The sequence below is a fragment of the Sorex fumeus genome, unplaced genomic scaffold, assembly GCF_029834395.1.
Source record: "Sorex fumeus unplaced genomic scaffold, SorFum_2.1 ptg000061l, whole genome shotgun sequence".
Taxonomy (NCBI): Eukaryota; Metazoa; Chordata; class Mammalia; order Eulipotyphla; family Soricidae; genus Sorex; species Sorex fumeus.
In genome coordinates this window covers 55,786,555-55,803,035 of record NW_026606118.1, presented here as the reverse complement: position 1 = coordinate 55,803,035, position 16,481 = coordinate 55,786,555, and the positions used below count along the sequence as shown (strand labels likewise).

Sequence of the window (16,481 nt, the reverse complement as noted above, 5' to 3'; positions counted from 1 at the left end):
TTTCCTACATTTAATCAACACTCGTTTTTCTAAGAGTACATTTCTAAGAATACATAATATACGTCCTTAATTTGCCATCAGGACATTGCCAGTAGCTTGGATGCAAATCCTATAAAAGCCTAAAGAATTTCATGCAATCAAGAAGTCTACTTGGTGAGAAATATGATCTTTCTAAATTTCCTTTTAAGATATCTGGCAAAGGTACCAAAATTTATTTAATATGGATCTCTAATATCAGTATTTTTCTGTTTCCAGAGAAGACAAATTTGATTTAAAAGAAAAAAGTTACTAGACATCACAAATTATGTCTCACTGAAAATCTGGGAATATGTGAAAATTCACATTTAAAATCAAAATACAAAATACGGTATTTCCTGACTTAAAAACACATTTCAATTATTATAAAGCCAGCATGCATCTTCTAATATTATTCTAAAAGGTGGTTAGATTCCCAAGTGATTTACAAAAACCTCTTTTACCTACATGTATTTGAATGTTACTGACAATGCATGAATCAGAAGGGGAAAAATGAAGAGATTTCTTTCCTTCTTTCCATCTGGACCAGTATTAAGCAAAATTCTGAAAACAGCTGGTGTCTGATATCTTATCACTTTATTTTTGAAATCTCAACTTTATAGCATCTCATTCAAATTTTCTTTCTCAGGAGTAGATAATACTATAAAAAATCATAAAAATTTTTCTGTTCTTCTGGGACTTGCGAGATAGTACAGCAAGTAGATCACCTGACTTGCATGCAAATGACCTGTGTTCAACCCTTGATCCCTGTACTCTGCCAGGAATAATTCTTGAGAATAATTCTTGAGCACAGAGCCAAGAATCTCTTGAGGACCACTGGGTGTGGCCCCCAAATAAAACAAAATAAAAAGAATTAAAAAGAAAACCCAAGATTAAAAGATTAAGGTAAGATAAAATCTTACTTTATGGAAGAGAATCTTACTTTAATGGGATGCACATTCCCTTCCGAATAATGGACAGAAAAAAATGATGGTGGGATCACAAAACACTGACAAGAGGGGTTAATGTAGGAGCTCTAAAGTTCTAACACAACAATTTCAATAGTTGTAGCAAACAATGTCCCTTCCAATAAAAAACTTAATTTTAACAATTAGCAGAAGGCCTGAACAGAAATTTCACGAAACAAGACACAGACTTGGACATGGTCCAAGGCACTTGAAACAATGCATCATTACATATTATCAGGGAATACAAATCAAGACTACAATGAAGTAACTATCACCTTACACCTGTGAGAATGGATTCTAAGACAAAGGCAAGAATTAACAGACGCTGGTGAGGGCATGTGCAAAGAGCAAAACTGATCTATAACTGATGTGAATGTAAGATAGTTCAGCCTCTTTGTAGTATGGAGGCTTCTCAAGATACTGAAAACTGACTTATCATACAATCCTGTTGTTCTATTCCTAGGTATCTGAAGAACACAAAAAGACTAACTCAAAGTTACATGCTTGGGCTGCAGGACAGTACAGGGCTTAAGGTGCATGCGTGCACGTGCTCGACCCTGGTTCAATCTCTGGCATCATATGAGATCTCTATAAGTTGTGTCCCCAACATGTCCCCAATCCCCCCAAAGTTTATAAAATGTTACTTCTATGTCCAATGCAGTACAAGTGATGGAAACAACCCAAATTTCTGATAATAATAAAGTGGAAGATGTAAATATTATACATATAATGGAATACTACCCAGTTATAAGAATAGATGAAACCTTGCCATTTGCAACAACATGGGTGGAATTGGGGGGTTTTATGGTAAGAGAAATCAATCGGAAAGAGAAAATTAATACTTTATGTTCATACTCGTGGGGCGGGATTAAAAAACAAAGGGAAGAGACCAAATCTATTCTGAATTAACCCTTAGACTGCAGAATTGATTTTGCCAGAGGAGAAAGGCACACAGGGTACAATGAGTAGAGAGAATCGGGCAGCGGGTAGTGGAGAAAGACTTGGTGGGTTTGATCTGTCTTTGAAGATGTGTAAAAAATAACCCTGGGATATATGCTATGATGTAAACCAAGTTACTTCTGTAATAAATTAAAAATAAATATCTGTGAGCCAGAGAGATAGTACAAGGGTGCTAAAGTGGCCAAGCCCTGATCCTGGTTCATTCTTGGTACTGCACCAGCCTCCTGAGTACCACTGGGGACAACTCTTCAGTAAATTTCCGTGGCCTTCACCCATTCCCCAATATGCTCAACTGCTGTGCTATGTGAAAAAAAAAATAGGGTAATCCCACCGATTGAAAAAAATGAAAAGACAAAAGACAAAATGAAAAGACAAAACACAAAACTCCACTACATATGTTGCTAACAACAGTTAATTCAAATAAATTGGTTCAGGAAAATTAAAAATTAAAAGTAAAGACAGCTAAAACTATAATAAACCTAAGTAATACATTTTTTAAAATTTTATTTATTTATTTGCTTTTTGGGTTACACCCAGTGATGCACAGGGGTTACTCCTGGTTCATACACTCAGGAATTACTCCTGGCCATGCTCGGGGTACCATATGGGGTGCTGGGAATCGAACTCGGGTCAGGCCGTGTGCAAGGCAAACGCCCTACCCGCTGTGCTATCACTTCAGCCCCAGTAATAAATTTTTTAAAGGGTTGTCAACAAAAAAATAAAAAGCAAACTTCTAATTTATTTTTGTTTTGGGACAACACCTGCTGGTGCTCAGGGCTTACTCCTGGCTCTGTGATTAGGGATCACTCCTGGTAGGTTTGGGGGACCATATGGGATGCCAAAAATTTAAAGCAGGTGGGCCGCATGCAAGGTAAACGCATTATCCACTGTACTGTAACTCTGGCCCTAAAAACTTCCCATATTCATTCATTCATTCATTCATTCATTCATCATCCTGTTAATCGTCGATTGCCTCGAGCAGGCCCCAGTAACGTCTCTTTCATCCTAGCCCTGAGATTATATTCAAGGCTCTTTAGGAGAATGAGACCCATCATTGTTACTGGTATTTGGCATATTTGGTACGCCACGGGGAGTTTGCCAGACTCTGCCCTATGGGCAGGCTACATTCGATAGCCTGCAAGTTTGTCCAAAGTAGGAATGACATAATAAGATGTCATAAAAAGATGTCCTGATAAGATGTCCTTATTCGTGCATTCGCGGCCATGCGGTTCCGGGAGCTGGATTTTATAGTCTCTGAGTCTTGGCCGTTGATGGGATTACACGGCGCCAGGGGGCCAGGTGGTGGGTGTGACCCCCGCCTACTGGAATTTGGAGGATCTGGGTGGAGGATGCTCGACTCCAATCTGAGTAGGCTTGGAGATCTCGGCCCCGGAACCCGCGTGGATTTGTCCCTCTGCCAGTACCTTCATGTGTGCGGAGAGTGGTCTCAGCATGGTGGTGGCTGGTCCTGGAGGTCTTTGGCTGCCGGAGCCGAATATTATATGCATCAAAAAAATCGATGGGACCCAAAAGATAGTACAGTGGGCAAGTCCTGAACACTAGTGGTTTGCTCCCCAGCTCACCCCCAAATGAAGGGATATTGAAGAGATTGTTATAGAAATACCATTACATCAGAGAAGTGAAAATCTTTTCCCTCCCCCACTCAGTGCTGGGGATCTCAGCTCCAGAATCTGATGCATTCGAGGCAAATACTAACCACTGAGCTATAAATACCAACATATCAGAGCTTAGGGCTTCAACATAAAGGTTTCTGAGTAGATACAACTCAGTCACAGAGAACAGTGCATGAGAAAGTTGCAAGTGGCAATAGGTTTGCTCCCAGTCACTAGGAAGTGGTATCTGAAGAAAGTTGAAGAATTGATTAATGTAGTTGGTAACAATGGAGATTACTGTACTTTTTAGGCAATTTCTCTTGAATATTAAGAGTAAAATAGATTCCTGTGGATTCTAAAGAATAGGAGGAGAGTAAGTAAAATCTCTTTTCAGAAATTCAACTTTATTCTAGAAGAGTAGAAAAAGATAAAAAGAAGATAAAAAAAGAAAAAAGTAAAAAAAGTGGTTTTTTTGTTTGAAGTAAGGAAAATTCTATTATTTTTTGGTGTGGAGAGAAATTAACTAAATCCAACTGTAATGTATTACAATGAATCTAAATTTTTGTTCACAGATTAATCCAATATTATGTTTAAATGAGGACTACACAAATTCTATCTGCATAAAATAGATAATTTTCACAAGTAATATAAAATGACAGAACCTCTAAGAACCTAACTAAACACAGCATATCTGAATGGATTCAAATAAAGGCATAGTGAGAAATTACCTATAGCTAGACCTGTTAATTCCATTAAATAAAATACTCCATTAAAAAGACAGAAAATCTAGTTACAGAGTACTTTTGTTTCATATATAGAAGCAATAACTTACTGAGATTAAACAAGTAAAGATAAATAGAAGTCAGACCATGTAACAACATTTTGCCCACCTACTGTGGAGAATGTGGGTGAAGAAGAAAGAATAGGGAAACATAATCCATGAAATATTCAGGGTAAAAATATTTTGGTTACTACAACAACCACAATTTGAGAACTATAAACATTAAATGTAAATTAGTGGTAAACCCTGTGGCATTCTGAAATTCGATGATATTTTAAAATTCTTCTCTGCCAAGGTGTTTTATAAACAAGTTAGTGGGCTGGGTTCTACAGAAACCCTTGAAATGTCTATTTTAAAGGAGGAGGATTTAATTCTTTTAATTTAAATTATATGAGAAAGAAAATATTGATGGATTCTCGAAAAAACTTAATTGAACAGTGCAATCAGATGTGTTAGTTAAATATACATTTATGCAAGACGAACCATAGCAGCCCAGTGAGGCCTGTCTACATAACAACAGGAAGTCCAAGGTCCCCTCCTGGAAATTCTAGACCAGTTGGGTCAGAGTTTAATGTCAGGAACTGAGGTTACAGTGCTGCTTGGGTCCGGTGGTGCTGGGGATTACCCTGGTGACCCTGGGGTACAGGTGGTGACATGAAATCAGAAAAGGAACCAGGGTCAGCTGTATGCAAAGCTATAAAGTGTGCCCTATTTACAATCTTGTCCTATCTTTCCAGACCATGTTTCTATACATTATATTCCAGGTATGATCTAACATATTCAGCCCCCTTAATGAAAGATGGCAGTATAAAAGAAATCACAAATTCTAATTTTAGAGAAAACATGATACTGCATCAATTCAAAGCTGTACCATATTCTGCACTTCAGAGAAGTAGGGTAGGGAGAAGAAATCTTTTCAATTATACCAAGAGACTATCAGTACACATAATTTCAAGAGGATGTAAGGGGAGAGTAAAATGGAAGGAACTCGAAACATTTTTATCATAAAGGTGGTAGTTGTCTGATTAATCTTGTTCTAACACACTTCTGCAGCAGAGGGGTAATCAAAGACTAAAGATTGAAATGTAGAAAATGATTAAAACAAGAAGCTCCTAACTCCTTCTGGTTTCACACCTCGAATGTAAGGTGTCCTAATCTAAACAAAATCTGACTACATCCGTTACAGGCAGAAATTCCCATGATTCCAAAAAAGTAAAAGAATCTCTTAGGAATCATCTGTCAAATCTGATGTACTAAAAGCTCAGAATGATGAGAACTTTAATGAAAGTTAGAAAACAGTCTCTTTCTAAAATCTGTCTACTTTACAGTTTATGGCAACAAATACACAGAAAATTACCATTACATAACCATGAGGCCACTAGAGAAGTGAGTTAAAATTTTTATAGGAACCAGGAAAATAGCTCAGCGGACGAGGACATACTTTAGACATGTACAAGGTTTTGGGTTCGATCCCTGGAACCAAAAAAAGAGTAATCCAATACAGTATATAAATTCATATAAAAATCAACCAGGGTCGGAACTACACATTACATCTATCTCTGAATTCTCCTAAAGTCAGAAAAACAAACCAGATTTACTTATATTTCTTAGTGTAGCTACAATTACAAAGAATAATTGTAGAGTAAAGAGTAATTATCAAAGAGTAATTCTATTAATATTCACAAAGAATGCTTTTACATGTTTGATAAGTGCTTGGCTGAATCTGTAGATGTGAAACTGAGTTATCTAATGTGGAACTCACATATATACAGAGAGCAAACTGTAATGCATTCCACTGATGAATCCCTTTCAGAAACTAATATGACATACTACATTGGTTCAATTTTTAAATGTACCCTAGTTCTATTCTATTTCATACTCCCTCAGCAAACCACACTGAAGATAATTCTATGGTCCTCTCTGAGGTTAGTAAAAATTTCTTAAAGAAGTAATGTGCCTTACCACAGAATCAACTAAACTTCAAATAAAAGAGCAAATGAAAAAGAAAATATATAGCTTCATAATATAACCAATAATCCAACAGGACAGTTCAAAATTTAAGATGAAATACAGTAATTATAAAAAGAATAGCCATTTACTGAACCCTTTACCAGAGTACTTACTTAGCATTTGACCTGCCAGTTATTACTATTAAGACTATGAAGGCAAAACCATATTTTGTCTTTTAATAGTCATAATCTCAAAACCTACTATTAGTGACTGATTAAAGAACAAGCTCAATATATAAGTGCTGAGTGAATTAAATAAAGAGTGGAAGAATGGATTGATGATTTGCTGGAATCTAAAGAAAGTGATATCTATTCACTATATCATGTTATCTCTTAGGGAAGACCTGCAAGAGATCTGAGCAAAGACGAATATTTTTAACACACCATTCTAATAATTTTTGCTGTCTAACATAGAGGCACTTTACATGCAATAACCTCTGTAGATGCTTTTCCATAATCTACTCCTTCTCCTGAACCTCCAGGGATCCACACTTTTGTGAAAGCTAACTGTAGTTTCAGCTTTAAGATAAAGCACATGACTTTAGTTAAGCCAATCAAAACATGTCATCCTACTAACTACAGTGGACTGGAGGTTTCCGGAAAGCTTGTTAAGCAAGCATTTTCAGAGCAAATATTGGGACAAAGACTCTGTTAGGGCCTGGAACTTCCATAGCATTAGCACTCCAATGAGGTTAGTCATCTAAAGAGTTGGCCAACAAAAACAGAGAAAGACAGGAAAAATGGAAAGTAAGGAAATGGAGCTACACATTCAATGATACATTGTGAGTCTCAATATAAAATCTTGCTTGCAGTAAAATATACCTCTGGTCTAGTTTACCTGGACTGGGGACTTTCTAAATTTAACGCGATTTAAACAGTTCTTTGCAATCAAAAGCACCGTGCAAAAATGAACAGCTTTAGACTTTCATATTATCATAGTTCTCAATGGTCTGTATAACACTGCAGGATTATATCCTCTGACTCTTCAGTTATATCATGGGAGCCTCAGAAAAATCAACCTTTGACATTACATACACACAGAATGCTTTCTTAAAGAGTATGCTAGGGATTAAACTTGAATTTCCTAGTTGCGCTCTACCACTCATCTGATCTTGGCTAAATGCTTTATATGGATGCAGAAATATGAAAAGAACAGTAAAATTATAGAATGAAAGAAAACAATTGAGGATGAAGAGAAATACAAATGGCATAAAAATTCAAAAGGACACAAATGTATATACTTGAAAACTTGTAATTTGAAAATAGTCATTATTAATCTTTTGGTATGTTTTGTTAAATATCTATCGTTATCTACTAAAATAATCACATGTTGCATATTCTCCTCTCAACTATGTAATTATAATATATTTTCTAATACTAAAGGATACCTAAATTTGGTGGTGAGGGGGTGTATATTCTACTAGGTGTGTGATACAGTCATTGTTACATATGATAAATTTAAACAAAATTGTGACCATTTTAAAATTCATATTCATAAGATTAAAGCATAATACTTTATAGAGTGGACAAAGATTTTTTTTGCTTTCAGAGAGCTTGTAAAGCATGATAATTAATTATTTTAAGAATGCTTAAAAGAAGTCTTCCATATATTGGTTTGGAATCATTTATATTTTCTTAGAAAAACACCCGATTTATAAATATAACTGTTTGTATTATCTGAGTATTGATTTCTCCAGGTAATAGCTATATAAACTCATTCAATCCTAATTTTAAGAAGCCACCTTTCCCTTTTTGCTTTATTTATTTAGACTTGTAAGGTAGCTTTACTTTAATTGTTGCAAAAATCTTCTGAAATTGATGAATTCACATGTTCTCTTTATTTTGCCTTTATCTTTAGATATTTTTCAGTTTTCTAATTTGTGTATACTGATACCATGTTTCCAATTTTAGTTTTTTTTAACTTTGCTTTCATTTATTTAATATACAATGAAAGGTTTGAGAGCTAAAAGTCTTTTAAATAAACTATTGCACATATTTATTAAATTTTATATGGAATATTTTCAGTACTGTTATTTAAATAGTCTGAATAACTCTTACTATGTTATTAGTTTATTGATTGCTTCTACATTTTCCCCTTTTGTTTTCTGTTTTCTTTTGGTGGATATGATGTTGGTCCCTGGGGATCAAACCCAGGGACTAAGATAAGTCAAACATGGACTCTACACTGAGCTATACCTCTAGCCCACTTTACTTTAAATCAGTTAAGAGTTATATTTAACATCCATTATTACATTCAAGCATTTTTAGGGTTTTTTTTTTTTTTACTTTTCATTCTGGTAAAGTAATATATTTATGTTTTTTTTTTTTTAAATTTCGTGATGGTGTGTTTGAGTACACTGGCTGTGAGAGAAAAACTTCTCATAAATAGCTGGAAAGCAACCTTTTTAATGGTTTTTAGTAAAAATAGCAAAATATTTTCTTTATGAATGATATATAGATCCACTATCTAAAATCAAAGTTCTGGTTGAAGGTATACCGAGAGCACTGAAGCTTGAATTTCACTAAATGTCCTTTTTTCTCTTTGGAGCAAAATGGAAAAAAAATTTAAATACTTCTCATTTACAAAATATTTTATACATCATTTAGATAAACCAGTCTTTTAATTTTAAAATATGTTACTCCAAGTCAGTCTTAAATATTGAAAATGATTTATTCCCATCTATACCACAAATATATTTCTCTGACCCTCACCAAACATTAGCAGAAGTTCTGACTTGACATGTTTCATTGGTCTGCAATCTAAGATTAATATTTTGTGTTCATTATCTATTATAGTCAGTATCTTTTAGAAACATAAGATTGATGACTTTGTCCGGTTTTAAAGCTTTACAGCTATTGAATTTTTTTTTCTCGGAATGTATACTGCTCCAACTAGCAAATGAGTTTGTCTGTTAAACCTGATTGTTCTTGTACTTTTACAGAAATAAATTTGGTAAAATTATATTTCCACCCTTCTAGATTCTAAGGTAGGAATGAAGGGTAACTGGAGTTGAGATGTATTTTTATGCTTCCTATTTTCCTACTTCTCTTCCCCAGTCCTGCAAATGCTCTAAAACAATTCTGAACATTAATGTTTACTTGGACATCTAGAATGGTCTTCAGAGATTACGGATCATAGATCTCTATTAAGCATATACTCAAACATTAGCCATTTAATGCATAAGAAAAAGGACAAGAATTAGTTCCCTAACATGACAATTAACTAGCAAGTATAAATGGATATAAAAACATGTGCATTATTTTTTATATTTCAACTTTCATCAGACTTAATAGTAATGTAGTAAAATATGAGGGAAGTACAAAGCTGGGCACATACAAAATGTGAAAACAATAGGAAATAACACAGCTTTTCATAAGCCTGCTCTGCAGTCACATGTGAATTTTCATGTCTATAAGTTTTTTTCTCTTCCAAATGAAAGTTAAATTTTAAAAAAAGAAAATAATAAGCTTGTTGGTAGGTCTATACAATTTTCATACATTCTAGTACAGAAGGTAGTAAACAAAGTTTCTGCAATAGTAAGTGATGCTTAGAGGAAAATTAAATCACTGAGTGATGCCAGGACTGATTATTCTCGTGCACTTTAAAAGCAAGAGATTGCAGTCTGTGAGTCCAAAGTGGTTTCATATGGACTGCAACAGTTGTGGTTTATGCTTGAAACTATAACCTGTCAAATTAGAAGCAGGCAATGCCTATGTTCTTAACGGTTCCACTTTCTACTGTCTATAGTTATGTCTACAAGTTCAACATATTTTATTCAGTGAAACTCTGTTATTTGGATGAATAGAATCTCAAAACTACTCTCTGTTATAAAGATAACATTGCAGAGAAATCTTAGTCACGATCGAAAGCCAAGAGGAACTCCCAACCCACTTTCTATTGTAGAGATGAGGCTTGCTTCATTGCAACTATATTAATCAGTATTGGTATTTTGTTATACTGATTATTTCTATGTAGTGTGTCATGTAACATAATGAAGAGAGGGGCTAAGTTCCTCAACTTTTTCTACCATGCATTTCAAGATATTCTATTGGCTTTAACTTATACCTTACCGGCTCATCATTTTTCCAGTTTTACAGTAGCCTGCTATTATGAGCTCACTGTTGGAACACGCTCCATTTCTTCTTTCTCCTTGATTGTGAAATGCCCTTCCAGGCAATGGGCTTAGTTGACAGATTTTCCCATCAAAACTGAAAAGCTACTTGCTCAGTTTTACTAACGTTTTATGTAGAGTCATTTCTTAATGCCCATTTGTATAAAAATGTTTAAAAACTAAAGCATAAACAATATTTGCTCTCTGTGTAAGGCACTGTAAATGAAACCATGTCACTAAACAATCATATCCTGTTTAGGCCATAATGACATCAGAAATATATGTTTATCATCTGCTTTGGACAACTTAGCATGTTTTTGGCCCAAGGCAAAGTTGAACTAAAACCATTTGCAGTTGCCCAAACCAAGATAACCACACATTTTTAAGGTAATTGATACCTAAGAAGAACACTGCCCTTAGATCACAGTTCATGATCTAAGAATACTAATTCTTTAAAGAAGGTTGTTAAAGTTTATAAAGCATGTATGTCTATTGGACTTCCTCCAAAATTTAACAAAATAATTATATTTTTAGCATGCATAGAGACTGTGATAAAGTAGGCACTTAGCACAATCTCCTGAAATTACCCTCCTTGCCCAATTTAAAGAGAAGAAAATGAAGATTTTTTCCCCTAACATATAAAAGTTTAAAACTAGTAATAAGAAAGATAAGATTAATGCCTTACATTTTGGGAGGCCCTCAAATGAAGTCAATCATTATTTTTATTTTTGATAGGTAATTATATAAACAATAATTTTATGTATACATAGCCAATGTAAATATAAGGCATACAATTTTCACATTCATTGTTAAAACATACCCGGGAATCCACATACATATCACTAACTCTGCGTTCCAGTGATCTAAAGCATGTAATTGCCCTGGATACTCCTGAACATACGGAATCCTACCGCAGTCTGTAACTATGGCCTGGAAAGTTGTTCTTTGTGAAAGCAATAGGAATCAACTTCTCACATAAAGATAGTGAATGATCTGCACCAAAAATGAAGATTTCATTATAAATTAGTTTTTATAGACTAAAATAGCATTAGTAAAAGTAAGATGCAGAAGAAAACTTAGGAAAACCTACTCATGTTGAAAGAAAAATCAGAGAATGAGAACACTGAAGTGCCCACCCAGGTAACTCCAAAGGCAGTTTGACATCCATTTTAGGGCTACTCACTACACAAATCTCTCTCAGACATAAAACCACCGATTGAGGCATTTCAGACATTTGAAGAAACTATGAGGGGCCTAAGCGATAGAACAGTGGGTAGGGAATTTGCCTTGCACGCACCCAATCATCCCATGTGGCCCTCTGTGCACCACCAGGGGTGATTTCTGAGTGCAGAGCCAGATGTAACTCCTGAGCATTGCTGGGAGTGACCCCCTCCCCCCAAGCCAAAATAAATCAGAAAATAGATAAAATAAAATAAAGTATGCATCAAATAGCATAAAAACTGCAATGATTATTCTATGGAAACAGAAGAATGTACTCTACCTCCATTCTCTCCTGTTTAACTTCATCAATTTCATCATCTTCAAACATTGCCAAGAGTTCTCCAGTTTGGTCTATAGAGTTCAGAAATTCTTGAGCGATTTTTTGTCTTTTGTTTGTATTATTGCTGCCACTCAATTTGTCTTCATGAAGATATGGGAAGGGGGAAAAAGAAAAGCACTCAGAGGTTTATAACAGCATCAATAGTTACATGTACTTAATACTATATATGAAATTCAGATGGGTTTCTCTCAAAATAACACTTAAAGGTAGGACGCTTACACTGAAAACAAAAGCACAAAGTCTTGCAGAATACATTTATTCTTCATCACAAGAAAGAATAATACCAAATTATGAATTCCCATTTAAAGAGTATGAATGGACTGATTAAACTTCCTTGTAAAAAGGAAGAGTCTAACATTAGGAAAAGAATCTTGTTATTGCAAGCATAATTAGTGAAAATATATTAATAAGTAACATCAGGATTGAGACATGAAGTTACGTGGAGATACTGTATATATCTATCACAAAACATCTAAAACCTAAAAAAGAGTTATTTGTTCTCTTAGTAGATGAAACTATATCTATTTAAACAAAAACAATTCTGAGAGTTATTGTAGGTCAGAGGAAGTACAATATTGTAATGAGTGATAAACATACAGATTAATACATAGAAGATTCAGTATGATGTAGTACATGAAGAATTAGATTATTTTAGTTGCTTTATTTATTTTGTGGTACTCAGAACTGAACCCAGGGCCTCATACACATAAAGCATGCACTCTATTAGAAAGCTATATTCCTGGCCCCAAATTATTTTAAAAAGAAACTAATAATTAATTATACGCTATTGCCAAATAAAAGGAACCTGAACATCTTAAAGCCTCCAATTCTTTACAATTAAGTCTGATGCTGGTTTCTGAGTTTTTCATAGCTGACTCTCTTAATTAGTTTGAGAAGTTACAAAACCACCACGGACTGAATGGGCTGAAAACATGAATTTCTCATGGTTCTAGATACTGAAGTTGCAGGTGTTGGTTGATCCAGTGTTGGTGAAAATCTATCTCACGGTTTGCAGATGGCCATCTCCCACATCCTGATGCAAGCAGAGAGCAGAGAGGAAGTGAAATGTCTTCCTTTGTTTGTTGCATCTCTCTCATGAAAAGCTTTCATTCTCGAATATCTTCTATATTTATTGACACAATCATGTGCATTCAACATTTTGCTCTATTAATATTAATACAAGACTTTTTAAGTTTAAACCAATTCTCCATTTCTGGACTAAATTGCACTTGGTCACAATGTAAAAAAAGAAGAATTTCTTTTTAGATCTTGCTGATATTTTATTAAGCAATTCTGCACCTATATTGAAAAGCTTCTAGTTTATTGTTTTATTTTCCTGTGATGCCTCTGTCAGGTATTCCTATTAAAACAGGATTATTAAGATTGTAAAATGAGTTTAGAAAAAACTGTCACTAATTCCTCTACCATTTGATTGAATTTACCTATGAAGTCGCTGGGTCTGTATTCTCTGTGTGTGTGAATTTAAAACTATTAATTCAAAGTTCTTATTTATTATAAATAAATGCAGATTCTTGTATGTTCATCGCAGAACTGTTCACAATAGCCAGAAGCCAGAATCTGGAAAAAAAACCCGAGTGACTGAGAATAGACTACTCATAAAAGAAACGGTGATGCATCTACACAATGGAATATTATGTAACTGTTAGAAAAAAAATGAATTCATGAAACCTGCTTATAAGTGGATGGACATGAGAGTATCATGCTAAGTGAAATGAGTCAGAAGGAGACGGACAGACATAGAATGACCGCACTCATTTATGGAGTATAAAAGAACATAGTATGAAACTAATACCCAAGGACAGTAGAGAAAAGGGCTATGAGTACTGGTCCATAGTTGGAAGCCTGCCTCAAGTGCTGGGGGAGAAGGCGGTTGGAACAGAGAAGGGACCATTAAGTCAACGATAGCTAGAGGGATCACTTGGGATGAGAGATGTGTGTTGAAAGTAGCCAAGGGACCAAACAATATGGTCTCTTAGTATCTGTGATTGCAAACCACAATGCCCCAAAGTAGAGAGAAAGTAAGAAGGAAAATGCCTGTCACAGAGGTGGGAGGTGGGGTGGGGGTGGGGTGAGGGATACTAGGGACATTGCCTGCGAAAAATGAACACTGGTGTGTGGATGGGTGTTCGAACATTGTATGACTGAAAATCATGAAAGCTTTGTAACTATATCTAACGATGGTTCAATAAAAAGATAAATAAGTAAATAAATGCAGATTTTCAATTTCTACTTTATTCAATTTGAGCATCTTGTCTTCAAAGAAAAAAGCAGCACATATCTATAGAGTTTGCTATCTTAACCATCTAATTTACCATTTCTTCCTTTTTTTTTCACAACAATAACTCATGCCATTGCTTACTCCAGGATAGCTTTGTTACCGCCTTCTTCTGTCATTATTACTCTAAAAGTATGTCACACATCTACAAGATATTATAACTGCATAATGTTATAAGATTGTAACCACATGCTTTATACAATTACTTAAAAACTTAGTTATGAGGGTCGATGTGATAACTCCAACAGGCTCAGTACGTGCTTTGTAGGCACAGAACCCCAGATTCAATCCCTAGTACTATGTGATTCCTCAAGCACCAACATAGTCAAATAGAAGCACAAAAGACAAAAATAAATGAATAGATAAAAATAATATAGTTCTGAGGAAAGAACCATGCAATGAAAATGTCTTATATTTCTTTTACGTAATTACCTTTACAGGTGCTTTATATTTTGTTGTTGTTTTAGAGAATATGGGTTAAAAGTACTTTTCTGGGAAAACCTGATTTCAGCTTGAAGAACTTCCTTTAGAATTTTTAATATAAACATACGAGGAAAAATTACTCCCATATTTTTTCTTTCTGGCGTATCCTTATTTTACCTTCATCTCTGGTATTTTTGCTGAACATTTCTTGATTGTGAACTTTTTCTATGTATATGTTACTGTGAATATGTAATCCCACAAAACATTTTTTATTTTACAGATGAACATTGAACTGCCAATTTTGTTGGGATAACATTTATGTGATGAAGTGCTTTTCTTCTACAACATTCATGATTTTGTCTTTCAGCATGTTTACTATAAAATTTCAGAGTATGAATCTAAGCATTTACCTTACAGAGAGCTTGGAGTTGTAGCTCGATTTTCACCAACATCAAGAAGTTTTTGTTTTGTTTTTCTGAGCCCATACCTAGCTATGCTCAGGGTTTACTGCTGGCTTTGTGCTTCCCTTCCTCCATAAGGGAACTGGGGGACTATATGGTGTGCTGAGGGTCAAATCAGGTCAGTCATGTGTACAAGGCAACCTACAGTACTATCTCTCCATCCCCAAAAGTTAAGAAACATATAGTCATCATTTCTTTGCTTTTGGGGGGCCACACCTGAAGGTGCTCAGGGGCTACTCCTGGCTCTATGCTCAGTAGCAGACAATTAGTAGTCCAACTTTTGTGGCCCCCTCAAATACAATAAATATTTTCAGTTTTTCCTTTTTAATAAATTAGACTTACCCATTTACCCATTTCTTTGCAGGCACAGTATTTTGCTATTTTGTTTCAGTTGTTGAAAATGGATATTTTAGATAGTATTTTGTAGCAATTTCATATATCAATTCCCTCTCCTTGGGAATTTTAACCCTCCCCCCTTTCTTTTGGCTTGTTTGGGTGTTTTATGATTGGGCTTGACCAATTCAATAAAGCCTCTCTTCCTCACAGTGTGCAGACCCGAATGCTGTTTCTCACAGACCACAACCATGCATATACATCTTCTTCATTCACTGGAGATGACTATGATTTTAGTTCAGTTCTCATTGGCTGTAATGCTCCTTGACTTCTCTGTAGAGCTTCTGATCGGTCTCCTCAGTTAGTATTACCCAAGTGTTAGCTTTCACTAATGTTTGGCTGATTGCAGTACTGATTTTTATAATATTATTGGGCAAAATTTGCTCTCAGGCTTGATCTAAATAATGATGAGTCCGTGTGCAGAGTCAAAGTAATGTCAGCTCTTTAAGTTTTGCTATGACCCCAAGAAGACTCTTCTTAATTGTCTCTCAGTTGGCCCACTTGCTGTTACTAGTTCCATGGAGCTTCTATTGTCCTCTCAATTGCTCACTTCCAGGGTGCCCATTGTTTTTTTGATGAGGTTGTTGTTGTTGTTTTTCTCAATGGGCTTTTAAGTAAGACTTGCACATGTAAGGAAAGCTAAGAGTATTTGGTTAAGGCATGAATCTCACTCAGGACTAAGTCATTCATTATTATCAATGCACTGGAGCCGGGCTGAGAACAACCATCAGCTCCAGAAAAAAATTTACTAGATCTAAAAGTAGGGTAGTTGGCAGGGGGGCCAGGCCCTAGAGTTCTAGAAAGATCTTTTGAGTATAGGGCTTTACTATCTAGGAGCAAGCTAGGACAATCAGGACCCAGACATCTCAGTCTGCCACATTTGGGGTAG

General features: G+C 35.2%; 1 protein-coding gene across 3 annotated transcripts in view; it reads right to left on the bottom strand.

Moving 5' to 3' along the window:
* Positions 1 to 16,481, bottom strand: part of SUPT3H (SPT3 homolog, SAGA and STAGA complex component) — a 468,323-nt gene that overhangs the window by 154,905 nt on the left and 296,937 nt on the right. For all 3 annotated transcript variants that reach the window (XM_056125945.1, XM_056125943.1, XM_056125944.1), the window contains one exon: positions 11,960 to 12,099. In XM_056125945.1, coding sequence (XP_055981920.1) covers positions 11,960 to 12,099 — 140 coding nt within the window. The remainder of the gene's footprint in view (positions 1 to 11,959; positions 12,100 to 16,481) is intronic.